Source organism: Parasteatoda tepidariorum, chromosome 8 (genome assembly GCF_982258835.1).
Source record: "Parasteatoda tepidariorum strain Cologne lab strain chromosome 8, Ptep-v5.0, whole genome shotgun sequence".
NCBI lineage: Eukaryota > Metazoa > Arthropoda > Arachnida > Araneae > Theridiidae > Parasteatoda > Parasteatoda tepidariorum.
In genome coordinates this window covers 26,310,378-26,328,180 of record NC_141762.1, presented here as the reverse complement: position 1 = coordinate 26,328,180, position 17,803 = coordinate 26,310,378, and the positions used below count along the sequence as shown (strand labels likewise).

The 17,803-nt window shown below is 31.0% G+C and overlaps 1 protein-coding gene across 2 annotated transcripts in view; it reads right to left on the bottom strand.

Annotated features, from left to right (window-relative positions):
- The window catches only part of LOC107451670 (uncharacterized), an 83,632-nt gene extending 68,923 nt beyond the window's left edge, over positions 1-14,709 (bottom strand). Inside the window, exons 1-9 of one of the 2 annotated variants that reach the window (XM_087150041.1) lie at positions 14,580-14,709; positions 11,614-11,798; positions 7,093-7,349; positions 6,130-6,189; positions 5,197-5,307; positions 4,990-5,108; positions 2,297-2,355; positions 301-347; positions 89-210 (exon numbers count right to left, since the gene is read on the bottom strand). In XM_087150041.1, coding sequence (XP_087006167.1) covers positions 89-210; positions 301-347; positions 2,297-2,355; positions 4,990-5,108; positions 5,197-5,307; positions 6,130-6,189; positions 7,093-7,349; positions 11,614-11,798; positions 14,580-14,643 — 1,024 coding nt within the window. In that variant the 5' untranslated portion in view covers positions 14,644-14,709. Of the gene's footprint in view, positions 1-88; positions 211-300; positions 348-2,296; positions 2,356-4,978; positions 5,109-5,196; positions 5,308-6,129; positions 6,190-7,092; positions 7,350-11,613; positions 11,799-14,579 lie in introns of both variants that reach the window. The other variant, XM_087150043.1, reaches the window with a different exon arrangement.
- Between the last annotated feature and the right edge of the window lie 3,094 nt (positions 14,710-17,803).

The following is a 17,803-nucleotide window of genomic DNA, read 5'->3' as shown; positions in this document are numbered from 1 at the left end:
AATTGGAGAATATCCCTGCTTTAAAATTTGCATTGAAAAATTTATTTGCAGTATTTCAATTGCAAATAATTATAATCGAAAAATATACCTATATTAAAATTTGCACTGGCACTTCCAATTCCTCTTTCTTTCGACTCAAAAACCGAAACGGATGTGTTATCAGCATCATGTAAATCGCAGTTTGACTCCACTAGAAATCCAAACGAAAATCTGTATAAATAGAAAAAGAAAAGGAGAAATTAAAATTATTTACAAAAATTATATCAGACGGCGTGAAATTCATGTAAATAAGTAGCATACCTATTCGATAACGCTTTAATTTGGCTGAGATGAAGGTATTTTCCAGACTGAAACGGGAAACAAATATAATCAGAAACTTTTTTTTTGTAATTTTCTAAAAGTATAATGAGTATTATTTGATTAAAAAACTTCATTCGTTTCAAAAATTTATAAATTGGAAATAACATGTTTCAAGTTCTCAAAAACAGACGCCCATTTTCAAGACTCACCAGACATCAATGAAAGTAATTTGAAAAATAAGCAAAAGGTTGCAATAGAAAAGTTCTAGTTGGAGGAATGGAAAAGTTCTAGTTCTGTTTCTCGCCTTTATGTTTCCATTTTTGTTTTAGCAAATTCATGTTTATGTTACAAGTCAATTTTGTTTCTTCTCATTCACTACTGGCAATTCTAGAAAATAAGTGCCTGCTTTTGAGCGCTTGAAACATGTCGAACATTATTTCCAATTTGCATATTTTTGAAGCGGTTGAAGTTTTCAAACCAATTAATATCTAATCAAAGCTTTAATTTCTTGGGTTAATTAGTTTAATCTTTAATGTGTGTTTAATGTAGTCAACATCTCTACTGAGGCATTTTTTTTAAAAAGGAATTGAATGAAAATGGGTTATGGATGTGGGCAATACTTTTTAATCAGATTTTTGAACCAAACATTGCAAAAGAAAACTGCCCTGTCAACTCAAACAATAATATTATAGTAAAAACAATAACTACTACAAAAGTATAACTAAAACTATAGCAGAAAACTGTCTCGTCAACTCAAAACAGCTATAAAAAAAGGAATTCTTGTTTGGTTTAGAAACTTATGACAGAGCTCTACAATTGATATTCATAAAAACTGCTGAAATTGCACTGATATATAGTATTCTTCAAGTAAAAAATTAAATTTTTTGTCGTCAAGTTAATTTTACAACACAATCGCACTTTTATAAGGCAATTTTTTTAATACTTTGGTAACCATATCGTCGAAAAGTATTTGTAACTAAGTACAAGATAAGCATAACAGCCGACTTTTGCTTCTATCAATACTACTTAACATTATCGGTAAGCGGTAGCGAAATGAGAAGAAAGTTACCCATAAAATAATTTTGGTAAAATATTAGTATGCGTTACACGCTTGGAGTGTTTTTAAAAATGTCTCCAACGTTGAAATGAAGCGTTAATTAAATTTCTAAAACCTTAAAGTAATTGCAAAAGTTAGAGTTTCGCTACTATTTTATATATAAAAGTAAAATCCTCCATGAAAATTTGCAGTTATGCTAAAGTGATAAGTGGTCTGTAATTGCATGCCACGATGACACAAATTTTTGTATTGATGTGAAAAGTGTTTTTATTTTTAAAAAAAATAGAAATCGAACAATCGAATCAATTTAAGTTTGAAAAAGAAATCGATTCAATTTTAGACTAAAAAAATTATTTTAAATTTTTTTATACGTTATGGTATTCTTCTCTCTTCAAAATGTATTCTAAAAATAAAATAATTTAGTTTACTGTCTTTGTCTTCGACGCAAAAGCGATCAAAATTATCAAAGTAGAACGATCATGCTTAGCTGCAAATTTTTAAGCATTTTGCGTAAACTTCTATTTTTACACTTAAAATGATAGTAAACTTCATGGTTTCTATTTATATTTTGATTTATAAATTACAATCAAAATGATTTTCCCCACTACGACTTAAATAAATTGAACATATTTTTGAATGTAGGGTAATATATTGATGATATGTTTTTAGCTCTCACAAAATATAACGCATATGACTGGAATCTGTGACTTGAATACAATATTTATTTTACTACCACAGTAGAAAATCCTCTTCCCTTATAAAACTAAATAATAAATTGGCGTGCGTGGTCATGTTACCGAAAAATAGAGATTTGGAATTAAATGGGTTAGAACAACATGAAAAATAGTAGTTTTATCTATAAAAGTATCTGTCAAAATTTATGAAACTTAAATAATAGCAGCTTTAAATAAAATCATGAATCTGCTGTGAATACATTACTTTTTTAGTGTATCCTAGAATGTGATGAAATTCGTTTGGTTTTAGTTGAGCTGGGTTGCCTGTAAAATAGAAAGTAGACAAATAAGAATAGTAGAAGAAAAAAAATATTAAGTTGTAAGAATTTAAAATCCCACAATTAAAAGCGTTGACGAATCTTTCAATAAGTTTAGTGGTACTTAAAGTGTGTAATGCTTCTTAATTTCTTCAGCGCAAAATTACATCCAAAACTAAGGAGTTATTTTGAGGTTGACAGATGCTAAAAACACACCTGAAGTAGAAAGTGAGGTTATGTTTTGCACCAAAAATAACCTCATTAATAAACCTCAATTTTAACTTCATTTCTACCTTACAAAATCATCCTCATATATAACTCAGTGATACTTTTAGTAGCGAGAGAGTGAAGTTATTCACATCTCAAATATGCTTATTTGCTTGAAGTATAGAAAAAATAACCTGTACACCTAAAAAACAATCTTCCTGAGTTGGTTGCTCTAAAGTAGATTTCCATCAACCTCAAAACTACCCCAAATATGAATACGATAACTGCATACACCTTGATTATACACCTTGGGAGGTTGATTTTGTAAGATTGTTTTTGAAGTCAACTTCAAATGAACCTCAAACCAACCGTAAAACAACCTCAAATAGACCTCAAAAACAAATTAAATTGTTGTAAGGATACGCTTTTTGCGAAATATTTTATATAGTGCGAGACAATTAAAAACTAAAACTTTCAGAATGTTTCGCAATTTGCCAACATTTCAAAAGCCTCACCACAAGTTGGTGAAGTTGAGTTGTGTAGGGGTTGATGAAAAGAGCCTGTGCAATTTGCTTTTATCCTCTGTGCTGTGTGAGAGAGTTGAGCTGAAGATGATGAAGAAGTGAGGATACAAGATGATCATGGAGAAGAAACTTTAAACTAATTCGATGAGAAATTTGCAGTTTTCTGAGAACTCAATGTACAAAATTTTGTGGACCCAACACCTTTGAGTTGATGATGATGACGAAAGAAGTAGAAAAAAGTGATTGATGTTTTGTATCATTTGCATGAAGTGGTATGGAAAATAACTTTAAATGAAATTTGTAAAACAGAGAATCATACTTTAAAACATACACTTAGCTAGTAGAAATTTTCCTACAAAGCGTAGATTGTTGGCCGCCCTGTAAATATTAGGTCCACCGGAAAATTCTGCCCAGAAAAGAGCACGCCCCATTGAAGGTGTCTTTATTAAAATAAGCATGTTAAAACATTAATACTTTTTTTTTTTCATATAGTGACCTTTATTGCATATATTTTTCAGCGTAATATTTTAAGTAAATGCAAAGAACTTAAACTGTTACAAACATCTGGGCATCTGAGGCCGCTTGCGGCCCTTTTTAAAATTCGTCTTTAGCTTGATCTTTGTGGAGCTTCGATGAGGTTGTGGAATTCAAATGAAGTAAAAGAGTATTCATGTAGATCATTGAGGCTCTGACTGTGTAATTATAAGCTGTAGGGTGATTTTTGCTTTAAATATAAATGATCTGAATTTTAAGTTAAAGTGGTAGTTGTGATTAAGTAATTATATAGATAATAAATAAATAAAAGTGAATTGAGTTTCTACTACTTTTTACATTTTCAGTCACCTGTGGCATCCCTGTAAATAGCTGCAAATCTTCTATGTTTCGTTTTGCACAATATATTTTTGAATCAAATTTATATATTAATACAAGTATAAATTTTGAGGAACTAATTTGATAGAAAGTTAAAGTGTTTGGGAGGAATTTCCTGCTTAAAATGAAAGAAAATGACAGTTTTGTTTCAGTACGTGTAACATAACATAAAATTTAAAAAAATATTTTTATTTATTTATTGTAATAACAATTGAATTTAAAATAAATTGGATGTGTTGTAATTTCGAATTCCACATCAAAACGAAATCTAGAATTATGCCATGCGTCTACGGCTTATTTCTTCTTGGTTTTGATGTTTACGGCTTGGTTTTGATCTCAGTTATACAATCTGATCTTTCGTGGTTTGTGAGCACTTAATATTTACATACCGTTTGGCATAAACATTTGACTTCAGAGAAATACTCCAGAAACAGAAAAATGCTCTTCATTCATTTTTATTCCTAAAATCCATATCGTCAACGTATCCAAATACTTAATTTTGAACTACGCAATAACACAGTTACATTAAAATCTAGTAAATATGGTATCCCTAGACTGCGTCACGAAGCAGTGACACTAATACATCAAAATCTAATAAATGTATCACGAAAACCGTTCACGATGCAGTGACACCAGTTACACAAAAATCTAGTAAATTTGTCATTCCGAGACTATGTCACGAATGCCTCGTTTCAGTGACAAGTTACATTAGAAGCAGGGACACAATTACATCAAGTCCCAATAAATGTATCCGGCTATACACAGATTGCGTCACGAAGCAATTAAACATTAAAATCTAGTAAGTATATCACATTGACCGTGTCGTGAATCAGTGATACTTCAAAACCTAGTAAATGCGTCTCATATGGACTGTGATGCCAAACAATGATACCGTCTAAAACTGATACATTCACTAGATGCGTTGCTTTCTTCCTATAACAAGAATACTTCAAGATTTAATAAAAAAGTTCAATGTTAATAAAAAAAGGCATTATTTTATTTTTCGTTTTCATTGGAGATGTTCCGTACTTTATATTTACCTAGATACCTAATTCGTTGACCAAACAAATAAATTTCTCTGTTTTCAAATTCATTTTCTACTGTCACTTCCCCGTGTATTGTACCAGCTTGCCCATAAAAATCTAGAGCTTCCTGAAGGCTAGAAAATAGAAAAATACTTGCTTGAACGTTTGAAACGATTATATGCATGTGCTTATTTATGAATCACATTTTCTTGATGAACTTACTCATTATATTGAGAATGTAATGCTTTTAAGGGAACTTCTGTCAAGCCACGTACAAATGTTAGGAGACTTATGTCGTATTTGAAATCATAGACATCCGATGCTGCTTTCCACCTACAAGGAAATTTAATTTGTGCAATTTTAGTTTTCTATATCAGCGGTTTACAATTTTTTACGGCAACGGAACCCTAAATGATCGAGCATCTTTTGATGGAACCCTAAACATCTAAATAAAATTTATTATAAGATGTGAATAAATTAACCAAAGAAACACAACTAATTATTTCGACTTTATTTATTGAAAAGAATGAATTTTTTTTCGATAATCGTTTTATCATCAAAATTCTTAAAATAAGAGGTTTTATTTCAAACAGTTGAATTCGCAGGCCTGAAATGATATCTAGTCCATATAGAAATTTCTTTTTAAGACACATATAACCTGGAAAGGGATATAATTATACTTCTTGGAATAGTTAACAAAGAAAGATAATTTGTTATTCTTGAATTTAATCATTTTATTTTGAATTTAAAAGTTCGACGAGAAATTCTGATGCAATTTTTTTTATAAATTTTGCCACTTCTTTTTTTACTGGCATTATCCTCAAATAATTTTATCAAAATAACGAAATTATCAAAGAAATTATGGTTTATTGTTTTGATATAAATATTATTACAAGTTTCAAAAATTAGTACTGGTTTAAAAAATTCAAACTTTCGAAACCCTTCTGACCTTTTCAGGGAAACCCAGACTCACCATTTGGGAACCACTGCTCTACATCATACGAATTTCCTGAGATATTTAACTCTCCGCATACTTTATGGACACTTTATAGGTGTATAAGTTTAAGGAAAAAGTTTTCAAATAAATTACCATGTCAAAAATATTTTTTTATTTGATTTATAATATTTTTTAAATAAAAAGAATGTTCTACTTACAGAAGAGCGAATTTCACATAAATCATTCTTTTATCTGAGATATTCTCGTCGGAGGTTTCTCTGTAATAAGAAAAAAAAATCATAAAAATAGTAATTATTAGGTTAATAAAAACGTATAAGAAACACACACACAAAAAAACAGGATTATTGGAGCATATAAATTGAAATGAAATGTTATAATAATTATGGAAAATGTGCAATTATTAAGTATGCTTCTGTTCAAAATTGAAACTTTCAAAAATTTTCAAACTGTTAAAGATCGTTAAAACGAAAGGGGGGAAAAAGCTTTCCCTCAATAAACGCAGGCACCTGACTGGTTGATTCTTTCCCGTTAAGTCCAATGTCATTTTAAATTTAACGTAAAAACAATACTGCAATTAAATACGTTGAACTTAACAGTCTATTGTCATTGATAGTACCCTATATATACAGTAATAAAAAGTTCGGGATAAGATAGAATCAAAAGAATTTCGTCCACTGCTTAAATTGTTTTTTAGAAAAATGTATCAATCCTTTGCACTCTGATGTCGCCTCTAATGCGCCATCAAGGGTCACCACTGTAAAGTTTAAAACTTTTATACCATGATAATTAGCAACCACACTATTTTAGGATTCTTAAAAATACCGTATTAATGTTTTTTTAATGACTTTATGCCTATATCAATTTAAACATTTCAAACAGGGTTTATATGGTCTGGAAATTTTTTTAAAGTGGTAGCAAAAGTGAGATGTATCTAGATACTTTAAGCTCTCATATTAAATATTTAATTTAAAGGAAATATATATGGGTGGAAGGAATAACTCGGATACAATTTCGTAATTTACAAATGAAAGATACATTTAAGCATTTTTCAGTAAAATGTTTCTCAATGAGATTACAAGTTGCCCACTATTTAAGCGAAAAACATGTATCAATTTTTCTTGCTGTATTTTGAGAACAAAAATAATCAGATCAAACATTACCTTAAGTAGCCCGCAAAAAACAATCGCCATCTCCTCATCGGTGATTGGCACTGTAGCTGAAGTCCTCCACAAGAAAATGTCACTTCATCGACACAAGCTTGCTGAAAATCGAATGTTTTCTCCAATTTATAGATTTTACCAGTTTCCAATTTCAGAAAAATGAAGGCTTCAGCTTTATTGTTGCATTTTCTATTTATTTTTGCGACTAGAATCTCTGACTTTGAATTACCACCGTAGAATAAAATTTCATCATCTCTCTAAATTTAAAAAAAAATTATATGAATTAAAATATTAATTATAATAATATGTTGAAAAGAATTAAAATAGCACAAAAAATAAAAAGAAATACGCATTTATAAGATGCAACAGAAAACATTTGGTCAGTTTTAATATTAAATATTTTATTGCAACATAATGCAGAAATGGATTTCAAATTTAAGAATTATTATTAAGTGTTGGGCAGGGCGTCTAGTTTCCATAATTACTTCATTATAAATAATGTTGTCCAGGTTCAACTTTGCGATTTAATTAGATAAATGCACGTCGCTTGCTGCTAACTTTGACAGGAATACCTCGGGCGAATAAAAATCTAAGAAGTGGTGATTTATAAAAAGCAAAAATATATTAAGAGAGATTAAAAATTTTAAATTTTTCTAGCACATTTTTTTTCACTTTTCTACTGAAAAAAATTTTTAAAAATATTTCGCTTTTATTATGAATAATTTACAATGTTTGTCGTTTGACGTGTCGTAAAAGTTCAGTTGTCAATCTAAAAACTTCGAAGTATGTATAATTTTTCAGAATTTCTCTACCACTTTAAAAACAGTTTCCAGGTCATGTTTTTCTTTTAAGACTTTCGTAAAACTATGTTCGGACAGCTTGGATTCAGATCCTTGACGATTCCGGTCAGCCCATTTGATGTTCCTGACGAGGAAAAAATTTTGATGTTTTGAGTTATTGATGTTTAATCCTTTTGGTGAGTAGTTCTTAATAATTCTCTCGAAATTATGTCTGGACGTGGCAAAGTTTGAAGCTCGTAGTTTAAAGTAAAGTACAAATATTAAGTTTAAGTTTATTCAATTCAATTTTTAAAGTACTGCAAAATGAGTCTTCGACGTTGCGGACGTGGTGGAAAGACAAGCACGCCTACCGGGCGTCAAAACCTCAGTGACTCTACAACGGATGAGGAATCCACAGAATTCAAATCACGCAATATGGCTACATATCAAAATCATCCACGTGGCGGAAAATGCCAAACCGAAAAGACTTCACGAGAACCAACGGTAAATGTGGAAAGCATGAGTCCAGGTGAACGAAAGTTATATGAAGAATGGATGGAAATGATAAGGATGACCAACGAAGAAATTGAAACAACAGCGAAAGAGCTCCAGGATTGCTCGCAACTCAAAACTCAACTTATGGAAACTCAAGATGCAGGCCAAAATTTAGAACAGAAAAGCGAAATGACAACCGATACAGAAGATACAGCTAAAAATAATGCAGAGCCTCCTACAAAAAAGCGAAAAAGGAAGAAGAAAAAGCAAAACAAAGCCAAAAATATTGAGGATACACAAATCATGATTACAGAAAGCACCTCTTCTTCACCAATAGATGCCGCCACCTCCTTGCTACTATCTGAAACAATAGTCAACTCCGACATAGCTCCACCCATGGAAGTTCCCAATGAAGAAACAGACGCACCCATAACCTCTGCACAAGCACATCCAACTATACATATTAAAGTATTACTCCGTGGACTATCAACAGAATACAAAACAGATGAGATCTCCCATCAACTGGCAAAAACAGGCATTACAACTCATAAACTCATACAGTTTAAGAGAAAAGTGGGCGAGGCCTATAGGCTTCTCCCACTTTTTCTCATAATTCTTAAAAATACAGTGCAAAATCATCAAATTAACTCCATCACCACTATTCAAAGTATTCCAGTCAGAATAGAGAGATTTAGGGGGGGGGGGGGTCGTGGACCAATTCAATGTTTTAATTGTCAAGCATTCCACCACACTCAAAGATCATGCAACGCTGCCTCAAGATGTGTGAAATGCGCTGGCAATCATCGCTCCCATGAATGCAGAAAGGACAGACACACTCCACCAAAATGTTGCAATTGTAGTGAATCCCACACCGCAAACTACACTGGGTGCATAGCCCGTCCCACTAGGAAGGGCTCTCGCCCGATTTCCACAACAACAGCCGGTATGGCTCGCAGACTTGTCATAATAATAAAAGAACTGCAAGAACTCATAAAGAATGAAGAGGTACTCCAATTACTGCAAAGAATCATTAGAGATAATGCTCCATAATGTCATAGTCATGCCCAATTCCGGACTATTCATTCTGAACTCTTGCATTAAAGTAATATGTAGATTATCAAACTCTTCTTCAATGAAAAAAGTAAAACAGCTCAATTAAATTGCAAACTGTATCCGATAGATGACGACACCAATATTAAACAAAACTTCTGTAAATTTATCATATATCATGTTATATTTGTTTTACAACTTAAAATTACACAATTCTAACTTTATTCAATGCTAAATTGTCAATCGCATTTGCATATATTCTAATTTTACTCATAATTTATCACAACTTATGAATGCATCAAATTTAAATTCCATTCAATGCTAAAATATCAATTGTAATTGTTTATATATTAATTTAATTCATATTTTAATCACAACCTATGATTGCATCAAATTTAATACCAATTAATGCTTAAATATCAATTGTGCTTTTTATATTCACGAAAATTTCTGATTATTGCATAAATCATGACTTATATTAAATATCAAATCATGTTTAATTTATCAAGCAAATATGCTTGATCTTCTGTAATGCTACCTAAATGCTGCATAATTCAAAATGTTTTTTAATTCAACTTGTAAATACTTCATGCTGAATGGGTTAGGGGCCGCTGCGCGGCCCAGGCACCCAGTCTTAGTTAAATAAAGAGAAAACTATGTTCAGCCACTAACGGTCTCAGGCGCCCAGATAAATTTTGATAATTATGATGATGATAAAACTATGTTAATGTAACTGCAGTCAAGCTTATGTGGGAAAATAAAAAGAAGAGAATAATAATATTTGAGACCTACTTTTTTTTCTAGACAACAGAACATTCATAACTACCAGAACATATTAATACTTAAAACTAGCATATTTACACAAAAACTGAAATTCGTATTATTACTTTTTAATGTATAGTGGTAGTCACAGGCAATTCAATCCCCCCATAAAAAGTCCCATCCCGAAATGAATTGATATTACTACGAGTTGTTGTTGTCATCGTATGACATTTTGACAATGCTGGCAGGTCAATTTTAGAGCAGAGGGGTGCACTTCTTCTTCTATTTAAGTGGCGCCATCTATGTCCAAGAATTCGACTTCTGCCACACACATACGTCACAGCCAGTTTCACAGGGAGGACGCATTCCCCCTCCATCCATCCACAGATCGCAATTTTGACCTGAACCAGAGCACGATCAATCTCCGATCTAGTAACCCCAGAGATATTGATTTGTTATCCGATCTTAGTTTCCCGACAGATTTAGCATGCACATGTTACCATTTCAGCATGCACATGTTACCATGTCTTCGGCCGGTGAGGATCGAACTGACGGCCTCATCGACATGGGTCTAACACCCTACCAACCGGACTATTCCGGCCCATTATTATCAGTAATTTATTTTTTACGTATACGCAACAGCCCTGATGAAAGAAAGAAAAAAAAAGAAGTGAAAAAAAAGTTTATAAATTTAATAATTAAGAACAATGAAATTTTTTTATTCTACTAACACTTCAATTAAATAAATTTATTAGTGATGAACTTTAGGAATAATTTATAATTTTTCTAAAAACTTATTTAAAGTAATCACTAAACTTTTTTGTATCTATACTGCACCTAAGAACAGAGTTAAACGAATAAATGTTATTTCTATTATTAAGGTTGTAAAAAAATATTTTATTTATTAAGGGTGTCAAAAAATGTTTCATTTATTCACTGTTTGAAAAATGTTTTATTTATTCACTATTTGAAAAATGTTTTATTTATTAAGGATTTTAAACATTTTGTGCTTAGTAAAGATACATATAAAACAGAGAAGTTCTTCATTTATATCACACCTATGATGAAGAAATCAAACAAAAACTGTATTACTTCTATGAAAATTTACTACAAAAAATAAGTACTTCCCACAACGATCTATTTCCATTTTTGTTAAGAAAATTTATATAAAAAATTCACATCGTTGCCTAGTTATTTATTCATACAAAAATACAGAAATTTTTTAATATAAAGAGAATTTTTAAAGGAAGCACAAAACATTAACATAACTCTTAAATTTTCTAAAAAAATTCCTTACGAATAATCTTTGTAATTTTTATTTCATAAACACACAATAATATTTCGTTAGTAATATTTAATTTCTAGATTAGATATAATTTCTAAATTTCTACATTAGTTAAAATAGTATCGACAGCAATTATTATATTTTACTTACATTTCGTAGATGAGATTCTTTTTGGGGAGATTCTAGTTCATGCTCCTCTTCTGGAATCGTGAAGTTTACTTTAACTGGATCATTTTTGACTGTATAATCATACAAATCTATTCTTTTCTTGGCGTTACGTTTGTAAATTCTAACATACATATAAAGTATAAGCCATTTACACCACCTTGTACAATCTGCAACAAAATATTTAAAAATTATTTGTATGAAGGTATTTATTTATATCCTCTATTGGTTTAATAAAAATTTCGTACTTTTGATTAGTTTGGAAATTTTTGTATTTATTTAAGATTTAGCTTTTTTTTCTTTTTTTTTCTTTTTTTTTTAGTATTTCCCCATGTTTTCGTATATATGTTCTTAAGTACTTGAGTAGGTGCACTGTTAAAGTATTTGGTTACAGACATATGCAGTAACATGAAAACATAGATAAGTGAAAGTGAAGGGAAGTAAAACGATATAGCTACAACTGTATATTACTACATTCATTATGCCGGCCAGATAGCTGAGAGGTCAGGTTGCTAACTGAAAAGCCAAAGGTCACGGAATCGAATCCCGCTTTGGGCATGGATGTCTCTCTCTGTTCGTCCCCTATCGCGTGCAATATGAATGTTGCCCTTCCAATGAACGGGCATCTCTGGCAACGTGTCTGCTACTTTTTTCACACTATCCGTGTATTCTCGATATATCTTCGTATCTTTCAACCTTGAAAATTATAGTTCTCTGGCAATTTTTTTAAAAAAATGAATAACTCGTTGGTTTATATTTGTACATGAACGAGGACATCTGAATCAAAAGTATTTCCCGTAACCAAACGTTGTTGACCAATGACGAGTTAGCTCGACATTGCAAGTGTAATGACGAGTTAACTCGTCATCGGTCTACAACTTTTGGGCATGAGAAGACAAGTTGATTCGTCTTCTGTCAGCAATGTGTTATTACATAAACCCCTATTTATAAAGCTTCAAAAATATTTATTTTACAGACAATAATTCAAGCTTATGTATAAGATTCCCAAAAGCCTTAACAATTTTATATAGTGTTAAGAAAATCTGATAAACATTTATAATATTAACACGCTTCTTTCGTTCGTTGTAGTTGAGCTGGACGTCTGAGGCCTTATATAAACATACTCGAGACAACTATTATGAATTATTTCTTAAACTTGCATAAATATTGTGGAACTCAAAAATATTTCAACTTAAATTAATTGAAATAAAATTAAGGATTGTTGAAGTTGTTGTTGTTGTTGTCGTAGACCATTAAGGCAAGGAGTAAGATTGTTCTTGTTTTCCAGTGGCGGCATATATGACCAAGAATTCGACTTCTGCCACATCCACGCGTCACACCCGTTTATGGGACGAATCCATTCATGCATCCTTTCATTCATCCACAAATCGTTATTTTGACCTCAACCAGAGAACGATCAATCTCCAATTACCTAAAGTACCCTCAGATGTATAATTTACGATCACGAGAACGATTAATCTGCAATATCCCCAGAGATATAATTTGTTACGGCCATATAGAGGACTTTGTGACTCCGACAAATTCAATGTATATCAGTCACCATTTATTAGACAAGGAGTCTGCTAGATTTGAACTATCGCTCTCAAATACGTTAAACATTATCTTCAAGGTTCCTGCGGTCCCGAAAAAATTTTAAAAGTGGTAGAAAATGTAGGGTAATGCTAGAATATATTTTTTATTTTAATATACCATTTTATCGTTAAGTGCTGGAATTTTCATGTATATATACTTTCTATGAAAAACAATTTATAGTAGCGGCTACACAAGAATTAAAATATCAAAATTTGTCTTATTTTCGTTACAACTTTTTAAAAGTTTCAAGGCCCGCGAGAACCCTATATCAGAACTACCGATTTAAACAGTATCTAGCAGTACCTAGATCGTATATATTACTTAAATCTGCTCTTAAATTTAAATTGGGACAAAGATGGAAGAAGGGAGTGGTATTATTTACGTAAACTAAGTTACGAAATAAAACTATCAGAATTCGTTCGTTCTTTGTTGTGGAAGTGGGCGTCTGAGGCCTTACAGCCCTTTAAAACTATCAGAAAGCTTGCAAGCCTATCATATGTATGTTTATATTATTCAAATGCAATGGCTATCAAAATCATTTTAAACTGTATTTATCTAATGAAGAATAGAAAGTTATTCTATAAATTTTGCCACCATCTTAAATACAAATATAAAACATCTGCTGGCGAAACCGGAAGAGTTGGCAAGTATGCTATCATAAATAATAAAGCGATGTTTTATATTCACAATAGCAGCCTATGTTTGAAAATAAATTAGATTTAGCATAAAACTTTTTCATTAAAGTACCTTTTCACTACTAAATTATCCGTTCTAAATTACTTTTGATGCAATGGTTTCAGTGCACTATTAAAATTAAGAAAGTAATAGGAATTTTTTTAAAATTATTAATGTAAGGAGATAGTTTTACTATTAAAGCATTTTAACAATTTACGTGATAATATTCAGTTCTAAACTTGCTAACAGTGATTGCTAACAGTTACTTGGAAAACTCGAATTTTCCAGGAGAAAATATATTTACCAACAAGAAATGCATTCTTGTGACTGTTATTGAAAAATTACCTGCCTGACAGTTATTTGTTTTGAATGAACCATACTGGAAAAAAGGATCCAAAATTTTACCTACGCTACTGAATAAAATATTACAACTATGTTTCTTATGTTGTAGTTGCTCTCATTTTTTGAATCTTGAAAAACTCGAATTTTCCAGGAGATATTTACTAACAAGAAATGCATTTTTGTGACTGTTTTCGAAAATTCACTTGCCTGGCAGATGACACTGAAACTTTTTTTTGACATAATAAGCATTCTTTCTATACATATTCATGAAACATTCGTCTTAATTAAAACAATTAAATTTATTTCATGACACTGATATCCCAAAAGTTAAAGTCTCTTACCAGAAATTCTTGCTATAAATAACCCTATAACAAAAGTAAACAGAAGAGCTGACGATAGTTCCATGCTTGCTTCACTCTTAAATGTAATCGCATACTGATAGAAAAAAATGAAGATGAAAGCTTTGTAACTTAAGTGATTACTGATAACTGAAAATCAAGTTAGATTAGAACTGATTTAAGTACGAGAACGAAATTGCGCAATGTAATATAATTTATTCCTGACACCGATTACACAACATAATGTAGAGAAGGGCACATCATTGTTTTAATGCATATCATTAATGCATATCATTTATTTCATGAGTGGTTCTATAAATGAATGATAAGCTCGCAGGTATTTTTTTTAAAATGTAATTTGCTTAAATCATTTTAAATACTGAACTCTTTCAAAATATCGAAACGGTTCCGAATGCTGAGTGCCCAGTTGGTAATGTAGTTTTTTATTTTTATTTATACGTTTTTTAAAAAAATAACGTATAAATCGAAATTATTGAATTATATTTATTAAATTAAAAGAATAATGTATAAACTCGTAGACGGTTTTATTCTCAATGCCAAGAAATAAGGTACAAGTCAATAATAGTCAATAAGGTAGTAGGTTTAATCAGGTTCCTGCAGTTTTAAAAATTCTTTTAAGAGTGATTAAATTAAATAAATTTGATTATTTTATCTGGATAAAATTAAATTAATCTAGATAGATCACTATTTGCATACTATTTTATTAAAAATATTGTGCCTTAGAATTTTACGCTTTGAATCGCTTGTGTGCATTGAGCAAAAATAAAAGCCATTTTAAACAATTTTTAATCTTATAATCGGATTTTTACTCAGTAGGACTATACTTGGGAACGTTACTTTTAAAAAAGTAACGCCTGAAACTACAAGTACTTCAAGCAAAAGTAACGAGTAAAAGTAAAATATACAAATAAAAGTACCAAAGAAAGTAACAATTCTTAAGCCATTGGAAAAGTCACATCTATCTATCTGATTCAATCTGTTTTCTATTTTCTATCAGATTTTATTAAGTCATTCATTAAGAAATTATAAGGAAAAAAAATAAATTTAAAGTTTAAAATACATCCGATTTTAACTTAAGATTACAAAGTCTTAAAATGTATGAAAATGTTACAAAATTTATTGAAATAGTGTACTTAGAAAAAATCCAGAAACCAAACCAGAAATCGAAAATCACTGTTTGCTTCAATGTTTGCATGTAAAAAGGAGTTGCAATTTATGTTAATCCCAATTAAGATTTTTTCCGAAACTTACGTTACAATTACTTGTACTTTTTCCCAAATAAAATAACGAAAAACCAAGTAAAAGTACTAAATTTAAAAACAGATGAAGTACAAAAAATGTACTTACTTTTACTTTCGTTACAAGTAACGAAAGTAAAAGTTCCATGAATGTGTGGGACTCAATCTTACTGGTTCGAGAGGGTGACCTCAAATATGCTAATTAATAAGAGCAGACAATATTTTAAGTTACGAAATCAGATACAAAAAAAATGTACTTTCTCTAAGTGTCCGCTCCCCCAAAATATAGAGGACAGGATCTGGGAAATAAAATCCTTATAATTCCCCCAGGAAAGTGTTGGCGGAAGTTTATAATGTAATTAAATGTTGATTTTACTCTTTGTGTATTTCGCCATATATCAAGAATTTTGTAAGCTAATTGAAATTTTTGGCACGCAATTATACAATTCATTTATCCAAAGATAGTTCCATGCAAAAAATAATTTTCAATAATTATATTTATGATTTTTTATTGCTTTAATCATAATTGAAAAAAATTTTGCATTACTGAGTATACAAATTTTTACATAATTTTAATGAGTGTAATTTTCTATGCCAAAATACTAAGTTCGAACTAAATCGGTCAAATAGTTCCTAAAAAATTAAATTAAAAAAAAAATCAAACATATATTAAACATTTTCATCGTTAAATGTTATTTTTCAAATAAAAGATAAGTTTGTGTATCAAAATGTTTGTTCCAACTAGAGCTCTAAGCATGGCTGAAAGCCCTTATATAGCAAGACGGAAAAGTGCAAAAACTGGTACAAAAGACATTTCATTTTAGCATTTTTTTCGAGAAAAATAAAATATCTGTAACTATCAAGATTTCTTTTATAATTTTAGTCTATATATGAAACTGCTTAATTTCCAAGGATAATGTAGATAGTGTTGAATAGTTTTAAAATGAATTAGTTAACTCCTCCCGGAAACTAGTTATAACAGAAGTGGTTTTATTACCAGCCATTCCTCTTTTCCGTCTCGCTTTCATCCCTGGCTCTAAGTGTTAAAATAGTACCTTGAATAAAGATCTATTAGCTTTAAAGAAAATTTACTGTCATTATTAGATTTTTGCCACTTCAATCACAGCTGCATTTTTAGTTAACATAATTGATTAGCACTTTAACCTCTTCATGACATGCCATTCATAAATATATTCACACAGAATCAGGATCAAAGAAAAACTGTTAGCTTTCATGAAGGCATGACTTACTTTCACTTTAATTCTAACATATCCAATCAATGTACTTTACTTTATTTTCAAAAATTGGGCACCTGAGCCGCGAAGCGGCCCCTATCCCATACATCTAGAAATTTAAAAAAAATTTGAAGTAATAACATTTTGAATTTAGCAGTCGATGTGGTAGCTAATAGAAAAACAAGCACTTTGCTTGAGTAAATATAACATTTGAATATCTGATTCATCGAATCTAAGTTGACAAATATAAATATAAACATAATTTGACATTATATATATATATGTATATATATCCGCGTTCGGCTGACCACCTGACCGGAACATCTGCTCCTGCACCCCAGAGCCCAAGGATGACGTAGATTCTTTGCAATGCGGCGGTGAATTACGACCAGAGAGTGATACCTTTCCACCGCGAGCTGTTTTATGGTACGGCATGACTTGAAAAAACAAAATGGCGGGCTCAAAATCCAGACATCAAAATGGTCAGTTGTCAGTATTGTCTCTCCCGACTGAGGAACCTGACGAGATCAAAATCTGTATCACTCACCCTGTAACGTTCAGGATAATTCAGCTTGACCGGCATCGCAAGGAAGAAGAGGACATCAGTAGAGCATGACCAGCATGACATCACCGTCGAATATGACCATAACCTGACATCCCAGTGCCTTTTAGCCCCATCGCAAGTCTGATTAGCGAGAGAACCTCAATCAATGCTAGCTCATTGTGTAACAAA